Source organism: Capsicum annuum, chromosome 12 (genome assembly GCF_002878395.1).
Source record: "Capsicum annuum cultivar UCD-10X-F1 chromosome 12, UCD10Xv1.1, whole genome shotgun sequence".
Lineage (NCBI taxonomy): Eukaryota > Viridiplantae > Streptophyta > Magnoliopsida > Solanales > Solanaceae > Capsicum > Capsicum annuum.
Window position 1 is genome coordinate 7,422,739 of NC_061122.1, and position 24,475 is coordinate 7,447,213.

At 38.1% G+C, this 24,475-nt stretch overlaps 1 protein-coding gene across 1 annotated transcript; it reads right to left on the reverse strand.

The window, feature by feature from the left end:
- Positions 1-87: 87 nt before the first annotated feature.
- LOC107851523 (DNA polymerase epsilon catalytic subunit A) lies at positions 88-24,475 on the reverse strand (the record flags this gene model as incomplete). The annotated part of the gene is given in 36 exon segments (XM_047401482.1): positions 88-630; positions 742-913; positions 1,036-1,142; positions 1,492-1,704; positions 1,806-1,976; positions 2,167-2,310; positions 3,114-3,180; positions 3,820-4,082; positions 4,210-4,269; positions 4,411-4,485; positions 4,702-4,785; positions 4,871-4,972; positions 5,076-5,202; positions 6,226-6,290; positions 6,376-6,559; positions 7,869-8,059; positions 8,686-8,724; positions 8,820-9,017; positions 9,102-9,151; positions 9,154-9,221; positions 10,818-11,257; positions 11,335-11,477; positions 11,559-11,613; positions 12,836-13,036; positions 13,182-13,277; positions 15,039-15,182; positions 15,317-15,397; positions 15,549-15,599; positions 15,601-15,637; positions 23,253-23,274; positions 23,277-23,428; positions 23,537-23,616; positions 23,725-23,830; positions 23,963-24,057; positions 24,143-24,281; positions 24,369-24,475. Coding segments are annotated over 36 exon segments (4,407 nt in total), but the record flags the coding sequence as incomplete, so codon positions are not given.

The following is a 24,475-nucleotide window of genomic DNA, read 5'->3' on the forward strand; positions in this document are numbered from 1 at the left end:
TTCCTCAGGTTTATTCTTTTATCACTTTTTGGTGCAAACTAGTTTACAGTAAAAGAGGATTTGCCCAACTTGTAATACACCTATTCGTGCTGATAAAATATATTTCATTACTCCTTTAAAGAAAAAGATGTAGTGGTATCTTGTCAAAATGCACAGTACAACACCAATCTTTTACGATAGACTCTCAGCTCAAAGCGGAAACTAAGAAGTTAAAACAGATCTCCTAATTGTTTGGTTTGATTTGGAAACTACACAATGGGTATACTGGATGCAATATTTATCCCAGTAGTACAGATAACCGACACTTTTCCGGTGGTGGCACTCCTTGAGGGCGTTTACTAAAAGCCGATGCAGACAGCTGAATTTCTAAAACCGGTCAGCTCCCGTTTCACTGACTCCTCGAATACTAGGGATGTAGTTCTGTATTGATAATAATTAAATCTTGCTTTGGACGCCATGAAGCACCCTCGTACATGCAGAGCAGCAAGCAAATGATCAAGTTCTCAAACGATTTGTCACTGATAATGAGGTGCACTAATCTGATTCTTGTAGTTATCTGGCTTCCAAAATCCAAGAAGTGCATTCTTGGAGCAATTGAAACTTTAGATTTACGGCTATGTTCAAGAAGACCTGCATTTTATTGCGGAAATCCGATAAATCTTCCTCGCAGGTAAATGCTCCGGCACAAGCACAGTGGTCTGATAAATGTGCAGCTTTAATCTGGTGACATTTTAGGCATACCAGATCCTGAAGATGGTATAGTTTCTCTCTCTGCCGCACAATTTGAACAAGAGCATTTTCCATTGCTTCACGATCATAAGGTTGCCCACACTGGGGCACAGCACAACGCCATTCGTGAGAAATCAACGCTCTGTCTCGACACAAGTCAAGGTCTCGGCAATCATTGCAGTAACTGAAAGCAACAGATCATGGAAATTAGAAAGCAACTAATATCCTGGATATTCTAGAGAAGAAAAAACCCAGCCACTTGCACTTGTTTCAGATCAAAGTAACACCTATTTCCGCTACATTTACCTGCAAATGACATTTGGAAGGGTATATGATACAGAGAGACTACGAAATTCTGCCTCTGGAGCAAATTCCCTCACGCGAACAAGTTTTAATAGATTTCTCCTCATGATCTGCATTATAAGACGCAATAAAACTATTTAACGGCGAGCTGCAATGAAATGCTATTGTTGCAGAAGAATCATACTAGTGAAAATCCAACTTATCTTTGGCCGCTAATAATGTCACACACTACTTAAGAACAACCACATTTCAACAGGTATCACTAAATAATTATAGCATTCATGATATGTGTGGCACGGCACCTTCCTGAGACTTCTTGGAAGGGCGAAATAAGGATAAGCAACCAATGTACATGTGGTTACTATCCACCAACCGGGGTCCCCTCCATACCCTTGTCAATAAATATTAGTAATGCATAATTTGTTCCTTAGTAAGGGAAGCTCGAAAAACATTTAATACCAGAACTTCGTGCTGCACGTTCTTGTCAAGGGCCAAAACTGCACAGACATGCTTAATGAACTCTAAAGCTGGATCCCCCTTCTCGACATGGCTATAAGGCTGTGAATTTGCATCTGGTGTCTCCTGGTTCTTCTGAGAGTTGTTCAGTACTTTCATTTGAAGATTAAGGGCACAAACAATTTTCAGAAGTTTGTCAGTGAAGTAAGTTCGGATCTGCAGGCAGAATTTTCTAGAGTTAAGTTCTCACGCGTAAAAGAACTTGGCATAAAATTGACAATGACTAAGGATGCCTATGAATGAGTCATAGCTTATACCTTCTTCTTTAGGTCTTCTGCCATTTGCAAATCAAATGTTTCAGCAAGTGCAGCAGTGATTGATGGTGTACATAAATCACCATCACTAGTAGATGCTCGAAGTGCAGCATGTTCTCGTGCATATTTCCATGGAATATACATAAACTCCGAAACAATCAAAATGAAGTGATCCTGCATGGACCAGCATAGATTAATAAATCGGAGCATTTTATCAAGGAGACTGAGGATCAACTGTGTTCTGTTGCAATATTGTGCGACCAAGTTAACTGGTATTTTAAGATCGGTGGGTCCACTTGGATCTTGTTGCACCTTCATATAATAAACGCAATGTTCCTGTATAATTTCTAGCTGGGGGAAGTACCTGAGTTGCCTTCGGCAAATTTTCTGCAATGTTCCAGCTTGACACAATATCTACTTGAGATTCACCCCACACACTTTCTTCACCTGGTTGTGAGTTTTCTACAGATCCATCACTAAGTTTAGCTTGAATTCCGCCATAATTGTACTATCATACAAGGAAAATTGTAAGACGGAAATTTAATAAATGAGGACAGAGAAACATATCTGTTGTCAGAACCATCAAATGCAAGTTAGCTTCTGAACTCTTTACCCAGAATAACGGAATACTCCATGAGGCAAGGAGCATCCAATTTATTTAATGCTATTTACAAAATGGATTCTACCTACTGATGTGATGCATTGCAATTTCATTTTAGACTATACTGAGGCTATCATATCTAGAAATCTTTTGGGTTGAAAAGATAATACAAGTCATTTCCCAGCACGAAGACGGTTAGCTAGCGCATTCATAGCATGAAAAATACTCCCTCCGTCCCATTTTATGTGGCATATTTTGACAGTCAGGGAGTTTAAGAAATAAGGAAAGACTTGGTGACATTTACCAAATTGTCCTTTATTAAAAAATTGTACTACTACTATCTTTAATTAAGTTGGACCTTTTAAGCGGGACCAATAGTGGTAAAAGTGGAATTGTGTCTTTAAATAGTTACCAAATAAAGACGATATTTTTTTGGGACAGACCAAAAAGGAAATGGCGACACATAAAATGGGACTGAGGGAGTACTTGCCAAGAGATTTCTATTCGAAGAAAAATGTGAACCATTAGGACACAGCTAGAGACCAAAGAAAATTCTGAACGCAAATATCATCATTGACTTATATACAAGAAAAGGATCTAGTTGTGATTTTAAATGCGTGATCTGTTTCTTGGAGAAATGAAGGAAAAGACAGAACAGAAAGCTAAAATGTTAGAGACAAGAACAAATAAAGTCAACTGCCACAGCTAACCTGATCCATGAAAAGCAATGAGTGCCAAAACTGCAAGGGCTCAAGTTCAATCCACTCAAACAATTCTCTGCAGATACATAAGAGTACGGGAAGAAAGCCAAAAATAACTAAATCTGCTGACAGAAAACTTCAAATTCAAGAGACCGACCTTGTTTGTACATTTTTAATAACATTATCACAGTAGGCTTTGGCAGCAGATATATCTGACTTCCCAGTGTCGATTATAATTTTCGAGAAGCCGGCAAACACAATACCAGCACCCAATTTTCAGAGTTCAGCCACAAGTAATGCAAACATCTTTTGCATAACATGCCAATTATGAAAATATTAAAGCATCAATTTTGATGACTGCAAGAAGAAATGGAGAAACCACGTGTGAATGAATTAGCATGCCGTGACATTCCAGAGAAAATAAATGTCATCAATGTCTTGTGTTTCAATAATGTATTTGTTTTAGGAATTGGAGAAAGAACACTCCCAGTACTAATAGCAAGAAGACACGTCATACATCTGGACTTCCAAATAGAACTCTTTATTTTCTTTTTAGACAACCCAGAATTTCGCTATTCAAGAAATTACCTTGTGTAACATACTGTAAAGAGCTGGGTCATGCAGTCTAGATCAAGGGTTGCAATAGTGTTAGAAGGACAGTGTAGCATTAGCAATCAAATATAGTTGTGAATAAAGGTGAAAGAAGCAAGCCAACCTGCAGAGCCATCGATACAAATGTTGCAGCATGGCATCAGCAAATATGTTTCCTGATGTTACTGCATCTGTAATGCACCTTTGAATCAACTGCTTGAGTACACGAAATGCAGGTGCACAGGAGGTTGTTACATCAGAGAAGTACTGTTCATTAGTAAAATTCGTCATAGGGTTCAAGTCCTGGTCCAATCCAAACAGAGTGCCTCGTTCCATTTCATTTACTTGGTTGCTTTTCAGTAGAGAATTGACAGACAGATGATGAATCTGATCACATATCAGAAATACGAAGAAATTTTTAGTAAAAGTTGTAATAGTGTTACCTGCGTATTGGTAAATTAATTACCAAACATATAAAGGATAGAAGTGAAAGAAAATTGGTGGAAATAAGGACCTTCAGCTCAACAGTAACTTTTCTATATGCGCCCGGGTAAGTAAGAACCGGTTGATTGACCTGCTTTCATAAAGCACAAAGATAGCATTAAAAAGTGTTCAAGAGAAACATCGGCAAGCTAATAAATTCTCTTGAATAATCAGTAAGAGAAATAAAGAAAGCAGATATTATTATAAAAGAAGTTGATAAGTTAAAGTTGACCTCATCCATAAAAGATGATACTTCATCATTTACGCCTCCTAAGTCAGGGATGCCATTATCAGATATCCACAAGACCTGTGAGAATCAACAAGATGCATACACTTGCGTAAGGATATCTTAAAAATGCAGTTATGATGCACATATAAGAAACTTAAGTTGCTGAGAGTTTCAACACAAATTCTTGCTTGCAGAAGTGCAAGATGAGAGGAACATAGGAAACGAACAATTTAAAAGAGCTACTTATGAATATTAGCACTCTAAAGAAGTACAGTGCATTATGAATGAGATAACCTGTTGCTGATCACGAAGTGCTCTAGAAAAGAAGATATCTGCAGTATGCATGAGCCAATCAACATCAAAATTCCCTATGGGAACCTACAAATGAGGCAATTGGAAACTTAAACATTCAGACATTTCTTGATTACGCAATACTAGAGAGGAGAGAGTAAGAAGAAATTACATGGGCATATCTTGAGAGAGTGATCCTTTCATTTAGCCACTGGGAAGATGTCGCACATCGCTGCATTCCAATCTTTGCTGCTACATTTTGCCAACATAGTGCCTGAAAAGGAGAAATTTCTCATTGTTGCATTGAGTATAGATAACAATAAGATGCATATGGAAATTGCTCCTTCTTAATCAGGTACTATTAGCATTTGTCGTACCTGATATTGGCTATCCCGAGCATTACAAGGGATACTGATGCAAGGAAAATCCTCCAAAGCTCGTATGCCAGACTTCAGTAAATGGGTATTAGGACACTCAATCATGGCAATCGCAGGTCCATGATGCCTGTATGTCAACCAACAGATTTACATGAGACACTTACCAAATGATATGGAGCAAAATATGAAAGAAAATGTATCAGGAAAAGCTGAAGACTCGCGTGATAGCTCGACTTCAATTTTTTCCGAGATAGGAAAAACACAAACAGAAACATAAATTTGATAATTCCAAAAATATGTCATCGTTGGATTCCCCAAACATCCAAAAAAGTATAACATACATACATACAATCGATGACACTGGTTACCGGGTGTGGTCAATCGAGATCGGGTACTTTGACCACAATCGATGACAAAATATGAAGGAAAATGAAAAACTGAATTTTAGTTCCCCACAATTTGATAAATTCTAAAACGAAAGATTAAATTATTGGCTGCACCCCACAACCTTTCAGGATGTTTTTATAGATCTTTAGCATTTTGAATTATTTTAGCCGAATCCCCGCACCTATATGTGTACCCCTGTATCTTACCTCTAGATCTACACTCGGATTGGATACCCGCACCCAAGTCTGAGCAACATAGATGAACATGGCTACCAATGAAGAATTAGGATTTGGGTGATACTATAATATGCTCCTATAGCAAATAGCAAGTTCATCAAATTCAACATGTTCAGAATTCAAGGTTGACCCCTATATTACTCACACTTTAGATGACCAGCGCTGAGTGTTCGGAAGGTGTCACAGTATCCCACATAAGTTGAGATAATGGTTGGTTGTTTTGGCAATCCTCACCCCATGAGCTAACTCATGAAGTTAAGTTAGGCCCAATGTCCATTTTCTTAACTAAGTTAATATTGTGCATCAACATTTCCTGACACATGAGTAGTAAGAGATAATGTTCAACATATGTACGAGCAGGCCACTAAAGATTCGAGACGAACCTACGACTGTTGTTTAAGCTAAAGAAATTGTATACTATCAGCCACCAGACTGAAAAGAAAAGAAATAAATTTCAAACTATATGATTCACAAGAGGCATATCAAGAACAAATAGAATGACAAGGATTAAGATAATGGAATATAACCTATGCTCAGTAATTGCTCTCTGTAGAATCCTCTCAGCATCCTTGATGTACCCGACGTAGTCCACCTAAACAAGAACCAAAATACAAACACGATAAGAATGCATCCAAAGCCAATCTGTTAATGCTATTCTGAGGAAACAATGACCTTACCTTAAAACTAATACCTTCTTTTTGTGTGATTTTCTGCCCAGACAATGTTTGGCAAGCTTCATAAAAATGTCTTTCAAGAATGTGTGGTGATAATTCCCTGTTTTGAAATGGATTAACAACCACAACATGTATCATCATGGAGGTAGGAAAATGTCCCACGTAAATGGCTCGTACATCCGACACACTGTAATATAAAACAGATATCACATATTAAGTATTAATAACTCGCAAAATCTGTAATGTGAACATAAAGTTGTGTGACTAAATCCAGAAGAAACAAGATTGGTCGCGAAAATCGATGCCGGATTTCAGAAGTAACATGCCTCCAGTTGAAGTTAAAAAACTTAATATTATTCTAACAAACTGCTTGATCAATGCTAGTGATGACTGATATGTTTGCTTACACCTATGGAAAAATTCGAATTATTCAAAGTAAAATGTTAAGGCTTTGATTTGGTGCGTTTGGATTACAAAATTACTGGGTTTTGGTTTAGTTTTCGGGAGAATAAGGAGTCCTTTTTGGACCACAAAATGTAAAAAGTGTCTGTCTGGATTTAGTTTTGCTTGAATTATTTGGTTGGTTTCGGGAGGACATTCTGGCAGAAGTGGTTTTGTTTTTCTTTTTTGCTTGAATTTTTTGGTTGGTTTGGGGAGGACAAAGTATTTTTAAATGTAGGGGCGAATATAGGGATTCCCCTGAACGAATGCAATACATGAATGGCTTACGGATGTAGTACTGGAAGGAAGAGTAAGGAAAGATCTTTGGATATCAAGTAGACTAACGGATGTAACACTAGACGGCAGAGAAAAGGAAGAACATTGGATAGCAAGTAGATTAACATAAGACAAATTAAGTCATCAATGTTTTGAACTTCCGAGCTATATTTAGAATATTAGCAAGCACTTCGAAATTTGTTTTCTGCAACTCTTAGAAGGAACTAGTAAAGTTGTTGTCATGTGACCAGGAGGTCATGGGTTCAAGCCTTGGAAACAACCTCTAGCAGAAATGCAAGGTAAGGCTGCGTACAATACACCCTAGTGGTGGGGCCCTTCCCCGAACCCTGCGCATAGCGGGACCTTTAGCGCACCGGTCTGCCCTTTTTAACTCTTAGAAGGAACCAGGGTTGGCAAGTGAATGGGCATTGCTTAGTAATTAACGGTAATCATGTCTACATACTACCCAACAGTCGAGCATGGGCCACGCAGAGAGGATCTTTTAATGCATGGAAAGAATCTTTTATAGTCAAGTAAGATTGTAAGAATATGTTCAAATATTTAATTTGATGAGACGGACTGTTACATTTATCCTCATGATAGTTAATACAGTGTCACCCACCATGTTTTTCCTCTTTAGGACAAGTATTTACCATGCACGTTAAACTAAACATAATATATCATGATTCATCATAAAACATAAAATATCAAACTTGAAATGGAAACCTAGCTCTAACTTTTAGCAGGTATATACTAGAATCAAAGGGGTCCTAACTTACCTATGATATAAATAAAAGAAAGCTATTGATTGATCCAAATACGAGCACTCAGTTGTTGTCTTCATATGCAGCTCACTCAAACTCCAACCATCTTGTGGATTCCTTTTCTTAGTTGCTTTATCAACCTTACATACACAACCCATCTGAAGAATAGCACTGAACTCTAATGGAACCTTTGTTTCATATATTCCCTGATCAAATAATCTAGTAAGCCATGTTGCAGCATATACAGACATCCAACATTCAACCAGAAGAGTAAAAGTTAAAGAGAAAAGTTCCTTTTAATTAAATATATGAGACCACAATGATGCAGTCCAGAACTATGAAGCATAAAAAATAACATTACATGTATATCCTTTTGTTATAATTTTGTTGGCATACACAATTCACGAACTATGTCAGAGTTCGGAAGACTTCTTTTTTTGTGTGCGGGTGGGTGGGTGGATGGGTTCATGAGTGTGGAAGCCTTTTCATATCATAAATTGATAAATTATGATTCATGTTCTTGATATCTATGGTTTTCATAGTTAAAACTAATTTTAGAGAAACAAATTGGTACTGAGAAACAAATGTGGAGGCAATATTGTACCAATTAACACCATATTCGAGACACTTCTTTTTGATTGATGATGCAAGTAATTTACTGATCATATAAAAGAGAACGGAAGGAAATCATGTTAGGATCATATAAAAGAACTTGACATCAAAAGTAAAATTCTGTTTACATTTGTAATTTCCATTTACGAGTGAAGTGCATGCATCCAAGCACGTTCAGGTTTATGAACAACACAGAGCTTTGGGCGAAAGGAATACTGACCTCCACGTCTGACTTGAATTGATGCTCATCAATAGTGACCTAGTTAAAAAAAAAGAAATTGTGCAATGACAGAACCTAAAACCTTGCAGCCGAATGTATTAAAGTATGATCAGAACTGATAATGATCAATGTACCTCAATTAAATTGTAGCTATGGCGTCCATGAGGAAGAATTTTGTTGACACGTCTTCCAGGAAACTCCTCTGTTATAGGAGTTTTGGAGTTGAGGTAAAACACTCTGGGAGTAGTTACTGAAATGTTGTGCATGACTCCTCCTACAACTACCCATGCAAAAAATTGGCCATGTTGTGAAGTTGGTTCAAGCTGAACTATCTGAAGGAAACACAGACTACATAAGCACCCATGGAAGAAATGGATTCAGCAGAAGGCTCACTAATACCATATAAGCAACATCACCTGCCAGTGACTTCGTGTGAGGAGGGCTAATTCTTGTTGCTCAAAGTAACACGGTTTACCATGTTATGAAGCATGTCAGTACTGCCATTAGCATGGTTTACTGTCTTTGGGGTATCCAACCTAACAAACACAAGCACATCATCAGAAGAACAAACAACGATGCACCAAAGAGAGTTCAATTGAAAAAGAAATGTTGAGATATTTGAATTTGAGTCTTCGTTGTGCCTGATTTGATTTATATGTACACAAGCATTTAAGTAGGAGATATTTATTAAAGTCCAAGAAAACAATAATGAAAGTTATACAGCAATGTGATATTCCTTATTGTTTGGATAATGACGTAGCTGCAGTAAGTGTGACCGGTGAAAAATGTGATGATATGAATTGTTAAGTATCCCACATTGAAAAAGGGATGGGTAATTGGTCTCCTTATATGGACTTGGACAATCCTCCCCTCATGAGCTAGCCTTTGAGGTTGAGTTGGGCCCAAGATTCATTCTTTACATGGTATCAGAGCCAGACACATCCCAAATCTTTGTTCACCGATGTTGGGCCCCCATATTATTTTGTCCATGCTCCAGTTAACGAGGCTTGGGCGTGCGGGGGAGTATTAAGTATCCCAGATGGGTAATTGGTCTTCTTATATGGACTTGGACAATTCTCCCCTCATGAGCTAGATTTTGAGGTTGAGTTGGGCCCAAGATCCATTCTTTACATGAATTATATAGGTAAGAGGTTTGCTCCACCCATGAATAGAGGTCATTCTTCCTTCATATTTAAGAGGTTTTTTCCACCCAATGAGATATCTTTTTTATGATAGTCTAGTAATTATAATTATTGGGCTGCAACCTTTGTTTTCTTCCACGCAAGGTTTGACAATTGCCACATCATGAGTGGTAAATTTTTTTTTTGATCAAGTAAAAATATTTTAATTTATAAACATGATCAAATCAGTCGTGTACATAGGTTCCCAAAAGATCAAAACTATATAAAATATGAAACTCTACAAAATCCACCCAATCCTCTAAGCAAGAAGGAACTTTCTGTTTACACCAAAAGAAGATAAGAGAGCGGAGACTACTCCTCAATTGCAAGAAACTCGACTCTACACCTTCGTAAGCACTTCTATGTCTCTCTCTCCAAACTACCCACAGTAATGCTATCGGAACCATGTTCCAAGCCCTTTGAATTCTCCACCTTCTCCCGCTCTTTCCAACTAAGCATCAGATCTTTCACAGCCCTTGGCATTATCCAAGGAGTGTGAAACCATCTAAAGATATCCCACCACAATCGCATGGTAAGACCGCAATGTAGAAGGAGGTAATCCACATCCTCGCCCGCCTCCTTGCACATGTAGCACCAACTAATGCAGACAACCTTCCACCTTCTAAGATTTTCGGCCGTCAAAATCACCCGTCTAGTAGCTAGCCAAGTGAAAAAACGCACCTTCCTTGGCACACTTCGAACCCATATTGCATTACATGGAAACTCAACCTCCTCCCTAACCAAAAGTTTCTCATAAAAAGACTACACAGAGAACACATCATTACTTCCAAGACCCACTGCCACCCATCAGGATTATCCATCAAATTGACTTGGTGATACTGGTAATATATAGAAGTTGTCTTACTTTCTATGTTTGATCTTTGTATACTTGTTTTTGTAATAAATATGCTACATATTGTAAATTATTCCTTCTTATAGAGATAAGCATACCTTTGGTGTTTCCTTTCTTCACGATTCTCTTTCCATTTTCTCTTTTTCTGCTGTAGCCATCCATTATAATCTACATTCCTGTCAATATCTTCCACAGCAGCAATTTCTTGTGAAGGTAACACCTTGGAGAGACTGCATGCATGACCATTTTGCTGTCGACTGTCCAATTGATCACTAGTGCTCAGTGGATGTTCTTTGTTGACTCCATGACGATGGACAACAGGCCTTGGACCAAATATAGAGGATTTACCACACTGTCTAAAGTCTTCCAGGTCTTCACAATTTTGCTGATCTTTAGAATGTTTACTGGCCACTGTGTCATCTGTATTCACTGAACAGAAGATATCATTTAATTTTTGTTGGCGAAATTTGTCTTCTTTTTCACGAACCTTCTTATGCAGCCAATCCGGATGAACCACCCTTGGGACAGGGTTTGAAACCTGAAAGGTCCAGAATCATGTACTGCGATTTGCAAATTACTGCATCTTAATCCAAAAAATAAGACAGCTAGCTGTACCTTCTGCATTGCAGCAGGAATTGTGATAATCTTTTGAATTACTGAACTAAGCCGTTGCTTGTAATAAGACCAATCAATGATGGAGCGTATTCCATCTTCTGATGATATTTTGCACCACTTTTTGACATAGAACCTCATGATCTCTGAAGAGCCAAATGTATAAGCAACTAATGCTCTTTGTGTAAGGTAAAAGACAAATATAACAAGTTAATGCAAAAACTTACCAGCATTAGTTTCAAATATTGCAACAGGAATAGCACGTTCACTTACTGGGGTTCCCTGCACAGATAAGAGAAATTGTAAAATTCTGTAGAAAGAGAGAAGCCTAAATTATGGGAAGTAAGAAACATCAGAGTAGAATATTAAATTTTATCGATTAGGTACTCTATCTCTTCAATGCTGGTTCATCATTAATCTGAGAGGCAACTGCAGTCTGCATGCATCTTAGAACTACCATTTTAAACAGAAATCATAATGCCTACCAAAAGAAAACAACTGGTCTTCTGTAATTTCTTTAGATTTTAGGATAACAAATTTTAACCTTCACTGGCCCCAGTTTAAATTTTCTTCCTTTTTCCCCAAATATTCACATTGGACAAACTTACACCAAGTGCGGAAACAGGAAACATCACTATCTCACTATCTGAGGGGCTACCCAAATGAATTATTCTATGAAAGGAAATGGGCAAGAATAGTATGTATTACAACATCTAGTTTGTGAATGATGCACAATAGAGGAGCTCACAAGAAAGCTGAGGACGATATGTAAGCAAGTGAAGTAGCAAAAATGGCATGTAAATAAACTCAAGAAACCAAGCATGTTTGCAGAAATCTACTCTGAAAGCATATTTACGCTTTTGAAACAACAATTTATGTCAACAATTTAAAAAAGATCAAATGAGCTAGGTATTTTCGCCCTTAGTAAGGCTGGGTTTCAAAGTTATGATAAACCAGTGCAGCTTCAGATAACAACAGTTGCAGCAAATGAAGTCAATCAGTTCATGATGTCAAAGGAAGAAACATGAAAAATTATAGATCAATACTGAAAGAAGCAAAAACTGGATATCTGTATCTAGTCGAACGCTGAAGGCAAGAACTTTTAGGGGTTTTGGGAGGGGCATAGCATAGCATGTATCCTGGCCGAGACAAGAATTATAATTTTCTCCGAATTGACCACAACTTCTCAGAGAAGAACTATTTTGGAAGTTAAAGGCATCTTAACAAGACTTCATGCAAATGAGATAAGGATTATGCAGCTAAGAGCAAATTATTCCATCTCTGTCAAAGAGCTGCGCTTGGAAGCAGCTTTTTCTGGTTTCCCTCCTGCTTCAGACCAATTTCTTGGATGTGTCCATTTCCCCTCACAATACTATGGTTACAGTAAAAGACACCACTAAAAATGTAGCCATGGAAATATCTTTATTGAATTGATTAAACAAAATTCTTGATCAGAACTCTGAATACTGGGGGGAACTACCAAATAAAGCTGAAACAGGTATACCTTTGGCTCACATGCAACAATATATTGACAAAGCAATCCTGTATCTTTAACCATCGCATCCCCCAGAAAATCAGCAAGCCTTTTAGCTGTTGTTACTGCACATGACTTTTGCTCACCATAATCGGCTAGGGACTTGCTCATTGTGCTTGATTCAGATATATATCCAAGCAACTCACTGTCTGCAATATCTTGGCCTTGATTCTGGAAAAACAGTAGGCTTATAACTGCAACGATAATAGATCTTGACAAATACTACTATTGATAGCATTGCATAAGTTGCAATTACGCATAGCATGCTTAAACTTATGAAGTTCACAGCAGTTTGCTTAGATAAATCTTTACTTACATCATGCAGGTCAAGCCACCGATCAGCCACAGAAGCAACTGCGGAATAACATTCCTCTAAGGTTGATCCGTGGAGGAACTTGTCAAAAAGTTCAGCCTACAAATACGTTTATGCTCAAGAATCAATTTGTATGACAGCATAAAATAGATAAAACAAGTAACCACCAAAACATTCAGTTGAGCAGATGTTGGATCCTCATTGATCATACTATTCAAGATTGAGTTTAATGGGCAATGGACTCTAAGTTGTGCGGACTCTCCATTTTTTATGCCGCACCCGTGTCGGATTCTTCAAAAATACACTAATTTTGGCGAATCAGACACGCACCCATTGACATTTTTGACGAGTCCGAGCAACATAGACAATGTAGCTTTGATAATCAAATTATGCTAAGAAATGCAATACCAAAGACAAAATATCAGAGGATTAGAGCTGTATAACTATTCAAGATTGAACTAGCTGTTCAGAGGCAAGAATGTGGCTAAAACTCTCACACAGTACAGTAAAGTATAACCAAATAGAAAAGGATAAACTGTTAACCAGTTCATAAAATGCCAGCTAGATATAATGGCAAGAGTAACAGCTTCTTTTGTCCAGAATAAAATATGACCAACTGTAATGATGCAATGGTCTTAACTTCCTCACTCTTTATTATATACTCCCTCTATCCCATTTTATATGTCATAGTTTGACTGGACACGGAGTTTAAGAAATAACTAAAGACTTGATGATTTTTACCAAATTATCCTTTATTAAAAATGTACAATCACTATTTTTAATTAAGTGGGCCTTATATATGGGACTAATAAGGGTAAAAGTGGAATTGTATCCTTAAATAGTTACCAGATAAGGAAAGGTGACATTCTTTTTGGACGGACAAAAAACGAAATGATGACACATAAAATGGGACGGAAGGAGTAGTATTTATACCAAACCTTGTTATAAATGGAGAAATCAAAAAACCTGTGCTTCATAAAACAATCATATGTGCATCCAAAATAGCCTGATATTCCTTTCTCAGTCATTAGCTAGGACCAACTTAAAGGTTGCAAGTAAAGCAAGATGAAATAACTCAAGCCGGAACCTAAACCAAAAAAAGAAACATCTATTTATAGATGATAGATATTCTCAATTTCCAAGATGCACGCCGTGTCAATCTTCCATGATAACCCAAAAACATGAGGTAAAACAGAGGCATCATACACAGCAGGCTGTCTCACAAGCCTCTAAATAATTTTCACTAGTTGTTTCCAGATCAGCCAGTAAATCCATTTAATAACAAGCAATGGGAAGGCCAATGCCTAGGGATATCAACCAACAAGACAATGTGAAACAATCACATGACTTTACATGTGAACAACCAGCAGGCATGAATTTACAAGTACAGTAGAAAGAATGCATCTTATATTCCCAGACAATCTAACTCGCACCCTAATTAAGTCAAACTAGTTCTCTTTCAATTACTTTTCTCAATATCTAAATTCACTGATTTAGCCAACTTTGTATAACTTAGGACTTCTATACAAGAGATCAGCAATTAGGATCTCTTTTATGCCTATAATAGAAAAATCCAACAAAAGATGTAATAAGATTTGTCATAACATATAAGTCCACTATGGAAGGAAATACATCAGCTGTAATCATTTCCTCCAGTTACTGTGTCCATTCACTTATTGTGTCCATTCACTGGAGGAAATGATTTCAGAAAGTACACAGCAACAACCACGCCTCAGTCCCAAACAAGTGGGAACAGCTTTGTGAACCCACATGGACCATGTCTTTCGGAAAGTTTAAAGGAGAAACAAACATCTTTTACTTGAAAGAAAAGAATAAATTGGGTATTCACAAATGGAGTACCTGGAAAACTTTGATGAGCTTTAGCTCACCTCTACGTTTAATCTCAAAACCTTTAAGTTCGGCAAGCGTACCATCATCATTGAAAACTGCATAGCACTTCTTAATTAGAATACCTTCTTCCTTGGAAGCGGGAAGAATCATTGCCTACTTGCAGAAAAAAATAAAAGGATAATCAACATAGTTATCATGCCTTATTAAAGGCACAAAGTTCCAAAAAGGGATGGCATGACAGACATTGAAGTTTGCTTAAAGATGTGTATTAGGTGTTTGTGCTTCACCTTATATGGTTCATCCACTTCAAACTCAATTGAGCATTCACTGTGTATTGTATACATCTTATTGATGGGGTCCTTGAGAGTCTGAAAAATGGAAGTAGAAATAGTTTCTTTTATGCACTAGAAAATAGTGTGTCTAGTTTATTTAAGGCTGCAACAATAATAGACCAATAGTCATGCAAAAAACCATCTGAAAGTGAAACAAGAAGAGTACAGGACTAGAGTCCCCTCCAACCTGGTACTGATCATTGGTATAGTTTCTTGCCACATCAACATTCAGCATTACAACAGGGATAAGAGATTGTCAGCTTCTTCTTTGGATCTCTGAAATACACATCCATAATCATCATGATGTCCAGTATAACAGCAGAAAAAAATAACACTCTTAATATAAAGGACAAACCTCTATAAAAATAAAAAAACCATTGCCGACAATAAATATTACGCAGCACATATTACAAGAATAGAAGAAAGGGAAACAGCAGTAACACTTGAAGAAAGAATGCATCTTAAATTAATGATAGCAGATCTTGATTTTTCTCCCAGGCACTAATCCCAATGTAATTTTTCAAAAGAACCCTTTTCAACCAAAAACCTCTCCGGTGGTCCTTCTGATCACCGGAATACCTCATTTCCTTCTTCTTTCTTCAATCCTCCCCCTCCATGGTCACCAACAACCCATTGCGACCTAACCCCAGAAAACCCATCACCGGAAAATACCCCACGCGCCGGCGCATGACACCTTCAGGCCAGTTTTTCAGATCTTCCGGCTTCACCAACACTAATTTCCGGCTATATACAACAGAATCAGGCCATTAATCAAGACCTTTTCCGGTAGACTTGCCGGAATTGACCCTTTCTCTCTCAAACAACCCATCTTTACATCTTCTGATTACTGTTGTACTAAAACCCTCCCTCTTCTGAATCTATGGGGGATAACAGAATATATTTCAACCAAGGTTTTAAATCCTATGACATAACCAGATGGATTTCAAACAATGTTGCATGGTACGATTGGGTGGAAAGGAGCAGAAATATGATGAGAAGGGTTACACTCGGTGAGAAGGTGTTGGAATGGATCTGTTTCATCCTCATAGAAGCATCATCACATCAAAAAAAATAGGTCAGAAGATGGAGATACAAGGACCAGATGGTAGATTTCTTTGGTACGAGGAAATACAATTCCCATGGGAGATATACGAGTATCCTGTCACTGAAGAGAGAGGACAGAGCAGTTATTATTATTGTACCTGAGACAGACATAAATGCTGGTTGGAAAAGTGTGGCATTTAAGATTCAAAGTTTCATTAAATGCCCACCACAGAAGGAGATAGAGACACAAAGCAAAACAAATGTTTTAAATATGACATGCAAAAGCAGTTACAATCAGCAAATGGCAAAGCAATAACTCTGAGATAGCCACAACCAAAGGGAAAGAGATTGAAACCAATGTTGCAGCCAAAATCAAAGATCAAGGAGTACTGGGAAGATGTATTTTTGGGTCTTTTGGTAACGTAAAAGCTGAAACACCCACTCTCTCAGGAGTTAGACGATGGTCCTAGATGATGTGGAAGAAGGCGTTTGGGATTAATGTCTATGAGATGTTGGACAACTGTTTTCTCTTTGAGTTTCCAAATAGATACATGGCGGAACAAGTTCCATGGGGAGAATGGCAATGGAAGAAAAGCAGACTAAAATTAGAGTGGTGGAACCCTGCTGCAGACTGCGTGCCTATCAATCACAAACCCAAATCCATCTGGATTAGGGCTTTGGGTCTACCAATGCACCTCTGGAAGGAAGAGATATTTCGTGAAATCGGAGAACTCTGTGGCGGGTGGCTGGCAACGGAGGAGGAAACAAAATTAAGAAACCATCTCAAATGGGCTAGGATAGAGACTCGAGGGGATGTTCGGAACATGCCAACGGAAGTTACCATCTCCAGAGATGGAGTTAACTTTATTATTCCGATATGGGTAGAAGGGAAAACAAGGTTCGAGTTGTCGATGGAGAGAGAAGGTCCAGTTGCAAAAGTTGAGAAAACCCAAAGGAAGAACCACAGGATAACAGAGACTTCATCCTCTATACCCGAGACTTCACAACATGTTGATGGTGATGGAATAGGGGAGACATATGTGGGGATAGCTAGAGATTACTTAAAATTAACTGCAGGAGCACGGGATGGGCATGTGCACAGTTTAAAAAATAATTTGGCCTTAAAACCTGTTGGGCCGGATCAAGCAAAGATTATTGCTAATAATTTTAACCCACAGCCGGCTGAAGATTTTTTCAAGGAGGTTATAGTAGACGAAACTGCTGTGATTTTCTCTGCTGATTATGTACAAAGTAATCAGAAAACAAAAGAAGCTGCCCTGACTGCTATTGATGGAAAATTACAAATTGAAGGGGACGACCCGGTTCATACCTACTCCGTAGGTGTCGGGGAAGGGGGGGACCACTCCGGGCCTGACCTACGCGCCCTCACCCCAGCTTCGCTGGAGGGGCGTTTCGAACCCCTGACCCTGGCACACCACGGTAAGCAAGCTTACCGCTGAGCCAAGGCCATCCCTCAAATTACAAATTGAAGGAAGAGGGGAAAAAGAACTTGAACAATTATGTGCAGAAAATAGTGAAGGGATTGAAGATAAAGAACAGGGGCAGATCATCACGGGTAACATAGAGTTGAGACAGGAAATATTAGGGTTGGTAAATTCTGAAGAAGTATGGAATGTACAGGAGATTGAACCCCTTTGTACGCAGCAACAAGAAGCCCTCATTGAAATGGAGAGAAAAGCTACAGTTTGGGTTCAACAAAACATGCTTAAACTTCATAAGATGTTTGGGGTGGATTTCCAGGGGTTGGAAGAAGAAGCACTTGAACTCCTAAGGCAAGTGGATGCAAGCAGGCAAGCAAGAAGAATGGAGCAATCGGGAGTAGTTAGAACAACAAAAAACAGAGGAGCACAAGAGTTAAAGAATCTGATATCTTTTGGCGTTAAATTCAAAACAATAGTGATAGAGGGAAGGGGAAAGAGAGCTCACAAAATACTCAATGAAGATCAAATTGATCTCATGGAATGTTAGGGGGTTGAAGGAGCAGGGGAAGAGAAGAGTGGTACAAGGCATAGTCTGCCTCTAGGAAACCAAATTAGAAGGCAATGTACATGAGTTAATTAAGCAAATTTGGCTGGGAGATGGATCAAGCAAGCATGTTTGGAGGTCAGTGGAACCAGAGAAGGAATCATACTACTTTGGGATTTCAGAATTTGGGAAGGGGAAATCTTACAAGTTGGAGCTTATACTCTTTCTTGTAAATTCAAGGCTCAGTTGAGTAATTTTGAATGTCACATAATTGGTGTGTATGCTCCTAATAGTAAAGTGGAGAGGAGGCTTGTATGGGAGGAATTGGCCGATGTAAGAGGCTTGTTCGATGGGCCATGGGCTATCTGTGGTGACTTCAACGTCTGTAGATTTCCCTCCGAAAAAAGGGATTGGAACAGGAGGAATTCAGCAATGAGAGAGTTCTCAGATTGCATTGAGGACCTGGACTTGATTGATCTACAGCTAAGCGGTGGAAAGTATACCTGGTATAGAGGGGATAACCATACAACTGCATCAAGAATAGACAAGATAATGATTTCCACAGAATGGAACAATCTCTTCAATAATCTAAAACAGACTACACTGCAAAGAGTGACCTCTGATCATGTCCCTATAGCTCTGTTATGTCCCTATAGCTCTGTTTTGTGGACACTGGGAGCAATCTAAATCCTACTTCAAGTTTGAAAATTGGTGGCTGAATCAAGAAGGTTTTGTTGAAAAAGTCAAGAATTGGTGGAGTGAATTTGAATTTTATGGGAAGCCAGACTACATCTTAGCATGTAAACTCAAAGCTCTCAAAGGGAAATTGAAAGAATGGAGTAGACAAGAACAAGGGAATTTGAAATTATAAAAGAACAACCTTCTAAATCAGATGGCTATGATAGAATCTCAGTTGAATATTAGAGCCTTGACAGAGGAGGAAATTGCCAAGAAAGCAGAACTGTTTATGGAGTATGAGGGGTGTTTGAAGAATGAGGAAGTGGCCTGGAGACAAAGATCAAGGCCTTATGGCTCAAGGAAGGGGATAGAAATACAAAGTTTTTCCATCAAACTGCTAATGCCCACAAAAGATATAATCATATTGATCAATTGGAAGTGCAGGGAGAGACCATAACTGATCCTAATAAAATTAAGGAGGAAGTCATATCCTTCTACAAGAACTTATATACAGAACCTGTAGATTGAAGATCTTCTGTAAATATTAACAATTATCCTACCATCACAGAGGATGAGAAAGAGGCACTGCAGGCAGCATTCGAGGAGCAAGAAGTTTTTGAGTGCTTAAAGATGTGTGTTATTGACAAAGCCTCTGGCCCTGATGGTTACACAATGGGATTTCATCTAAAATGCTGGGAGATAATTAAACAAGACATTATGGAGGCTTTTCACAATTTCCATTCAACTGGGATATTTGAAAAAAGTTATAATGGAACATACATAGCACTAGGGGTGGTCATAAAATACCAAAAATCGAATTACCGAATCGAACCGAAAAATTTGGTAATTGGTATTCGGTAATTTGGTATTTGGGATGATATTGGGGAGTAAAATTTTAAAATTACGGTATTTGGGATTGGGATTGGTAAAAAATATTACAACTGTCTGGTATTTGATATTTCCCGAATATCCAATAATAGTTAAGTGACCCATAGGCCACATACCTAGTCCACACTCCAAAGGCCACATACTTGTGTGAATATTAATCAAGCAAACTTTGAACTATTAAACATAGACATAAAGTAGACTCTTAACTTTACACAACAGACTTCCTTGCAACCAACATATAATAATTTTTGACGAAAATATCACGCTAAGACTAAAAATCAGGGCATGGAAGGGAACAACAGAAAAGAAGTCTTCATGACATGATACATAACACCATTGTTGGTTGCACTTGCCCAACTCTAATATTCCTAGCATAGGTCAGAATATGGCTTTAACCGAGGAGACTTGGTCAAGCCTTCTTAATCCTTGTGTTCACATGTCAACAGCAGATGGAAATTATCGAAAAACTCAGCACTTGGCAGACAACATAACATATATTGCTCTCCATCACATTTATAAGAAGTAATATTATGACTTTACATCACATTTACAACCAATTCGTGTTACATCTAGTTTAATGTAAATGTTATTCGTGTTACATCCAATTCTCCCTTTCTTGGAGCTAGATCAAACTACAATAACATGTTATAGGTTTTAAGGTGTTTCATTAATTGAGCCACACATATCGTGTAATAAAACCAAATAAAATTGATTTTTTTTGGTGTAAAACTGTGTATTCAGAGGTGTAAAACTACCAAACAAAATTGAATTTTTCTCAAAACGTTGGTTGGAAATCACTACTATTATCACCAAATAGGATCACTATAAGCATGTCCAACTTTAATATGGTAATACCGAATTTCGAACCGAACCAAAATTTAATTTATCGATTACTGAATTACCGAACCGAAGATTAACGGTATGGTATTTGGTATCTACTTTCATTTACCGATTATTGAATTACCGAACCCGAATTATGAAAATATCGAACCGAATACCGAACGCCCACCCCTACATAACACTGATTCCTAAGAAGATAGGAGCAAAGGAGCTCAAAGACTTCAAACCCATCAGTTTAATTAGAAGTTTTTACAAGTTGATCTCCAAGGTACCGACAGAAAGGCTGAAGAAAGTTGTGGATAAGATGGTAGACAAGCAGCAAATGGCTTTTATCAAAGGCAGACAGATAATGGATGCAGTGCTCATAGCTAATGAGCAATTGATTCTAGAATGTCCCAAAGTAAACCTGGTATATTATGCAAACTTGATATCGAGAAAGCATATGACCACGTGAATTGGGATTTCATTCTAAGTATGCTGATACAAATGGGATTTGGTGAGAGATGGATCAGGTGGATCAAGTTTGTATGTCAACTGTGAAGTTTTTTGTGCTTATCAATGGTTCACCGGAAGGTTTTTTCAGTGCACACAGAGGGATCAGGCAGGGAGATCTCCCTTTTTGTTCATCATAGCTATGGAAGGCCTAAATAACATGCTGAATATAGCCAAGGAAGCAGGAAGAATTCAGGGATTTGAAGTTAGCAAGGTAGCGGGAAACAGTGTGGAAATCACACATCTGCAGTATGCTGATGATACACTAATTTTTTGTGGGGCTGAGGAGGAGCAACTGCTGATCTTAAGACTTATACTGGTTTACTTTGAAGCCACATCTGGGCTCCATATAAATTGGAACAAAAGCCACTTGTACCCAATTAATGTGGTTCCGGAGATGGATCATCTTTATCGAATTTTGGGAGAAGTGGTTGGAAATTTGCCATCAGTATACTTGGGCATGCCTTTGGGTGCAAAATCAAGATTCATAGACATTTGGAACCCAATTCGGAGAAGTGTGAAAAGAAATTAGCTACATGGAGATCCCAATATCTATCTTTGGGAGGTAGACTAACTCGGATAAATTCAGTTCTAGATGCTCTTCCTACATATATGTTATCTATCTTTCATATACCTCAGTCAGTAATTCAGAGGTTGGACAAAAATCAGAAGAAACTTCTTGTGGCAAGGCAATAAGGAAAGGAAAGACTTTCACTTAGTCAAACAGAAGAAGATCATTAGAAGCAAGAAACAAGGTGGCTTAGGTATCAAGAACCTCAAAAACCAAAGCAAAGCTTTGAAGGAGAAATGGCTATGGAGGTATCATCAGGAGGACCAAGCACTTTGATGTAGGGTGATCAAGAGCAAGTATGAGGAACTGAACAAATGGATGACTAAAGAGGTATATACTACATATGGTGTTAGCCTTTGGAAGTCAATCAGAATCTTCTGGCCTTTCCTCAATAATCAGTCAACTGTCAAGGTTCTAAATGGTAGAAAAACTATTTTTTGGGATGACAAATGGATGGGTGCTGAGAGCCTCAAAGATCTTTTTCCTGACATCTTTGTTTTGGCCCAACAACAACAGAACACAATTGTTGATATGTGGTCGCAACAAGGATGGAATTTGGTCCTGAGAAGAAATCTAAATGAATGGGAAATTCATAAAATAGTTGAACTCTACAAACTACTGGAGAGTTTTCAAGGAACAAAAGCTGGTGAGGATTATTTATGGTGGCATAGGCACAACAAAGGAAAATACAGGGTAAAGGAAGGATATAAACAGACAAATCTTAGTGATAATCAAGTCCTCAAATGGCCTTGGAAGCATATCTGAAGAGTCAAAGTGCCACATAAAGTGGCATGTTTTACTTGGTTGCTAGCCAATGAAGCAGTTTTGACATTGGATAATGTGGCTAAGAGAGGTATCTCTCTATGCAACAGGTGCTCCTTATGTGGCAAGGACACAGAGACAGTGAAACACCTTTTCCTGCACTGCAATTTCACTGTCCAGCTGTGGCAGATTTTCCTAAAGCTTAGAGGCATTTCTTGGAGTATGCCAAGTAAAATTGATGAGACTCTATTCAATTGGGAGGAAGCTAGAGTTGGGGTTACAAACAAAGAAAGATGGAGGATGATCCCTGCTTGTATATGGTGGACCATATGGAGAGAGAGAAATGATAGATGTTTTGAGAACAGGGACCACAGCCTACAGGAAGTCAAGCTTAAATATATTTTGTTGTTTTGCTTTTGGTGTACCAATGTTTACTCCAATGAGACTGATTGATCAATCATAGATGTATTAGGGTCCATCTAGATTTGGTTTTGCTTTTGGGAAGATTATACTTCTTTCTGATATTTGTAAATATGGTTTTTCAGTACTACCCAAGTGCTGATTTAAATACAAATGTTACCATTATCAGAAAAAAAAAAAAAAGAATGCATCTTAAGAACCAAATCATACTTTGTCTTGAAGGTATAATTCTAGGGAAAGAGCCTGGTAATGCACACCAAATACCATCTGTGTCTAACTCGAGGGGTTTTACAATTTTTTCAACCAACAATAGAGCATTCTGAATGATTTTTGCACCAGTATATGTAACAACTCCAGCCATCTCCATTGAGTACCATCTTGCACCCCTGAAGGGAGGGAACAAAGACATTGTAGTTACACTGCTTGAAGACATATAATGCTACATAGACTACTACAGACGGTATGCTGGAAACAGTGAAAGCAAATAAACATACTTGCACATGACATAACCATAAATGGAGTTTAAAATGCATTTATGAGCCAGCTGCAATGAATCATGCAGAACTACCAAGTCCTATGAAAATCAATGAAAATGTAGATCAATTAGTGACATATAGCATTCTCTCTACTTATCAAAGCCAGAGCGAGTTTAAACAATAGAAAGACACATTCAAAAAGGCACCTGTGCTTCTTGAATCTTCATGGAATTTCCACTAGCCTCTGCTTCAGACAGCTTACCTTTCCAAACTTTATTAAGGCCTTTGTATTCATACCTCCTATCTCGGAAACTTTTAACAGAAAGCAAAACTTCATATAAGCAAACTTGGTGAACAGCTGAAAAGTTCCAAACTGATACTGTTGACATAGTACAGCAATTAAAAACACAATAGATAAGCATACAATCCATAAGCTTGTTTTACCTCCGAACAGTATCAACATAAAAAGGATTTTCTCGCATGCAGATCCCTGCTTCTCGAACTTCTGTGACCGGCTTTTCAAGAACTCTTTTAGATGCCTAGGAACATATATAAAAAGGGACAATTCAATTGTCCTAGAAAAAGAAATTAAACAAAGATGACATAGCAAAGTTAGCAACTTACCTTTTGACAGTATTTCTTTAAACGGTCCTTGATCTTTACTTGTTCTGCTTTAGGCAAATCAAGAAAAGACTTTGATCGTTGACAATCTCCTCCTTCAACAAGTTCAGACTCGAGTTGCCTCTTTATGTGGTAATAATCACTGATGTTTGGTATAAACAGAATTTCAAGTTTCAATAGCAATCTATCTAAAGCTGCCCACTTCGTATTATATGACTAGAAAATATACCTTCTTTTTGCCATGTACATTTCACCACGCCAAACCCATTCCAGCTTCCGGAGACACTTCTTGCCAGGACGATTAAAATCACATGCAGTGCATATCTCATCTGAAAC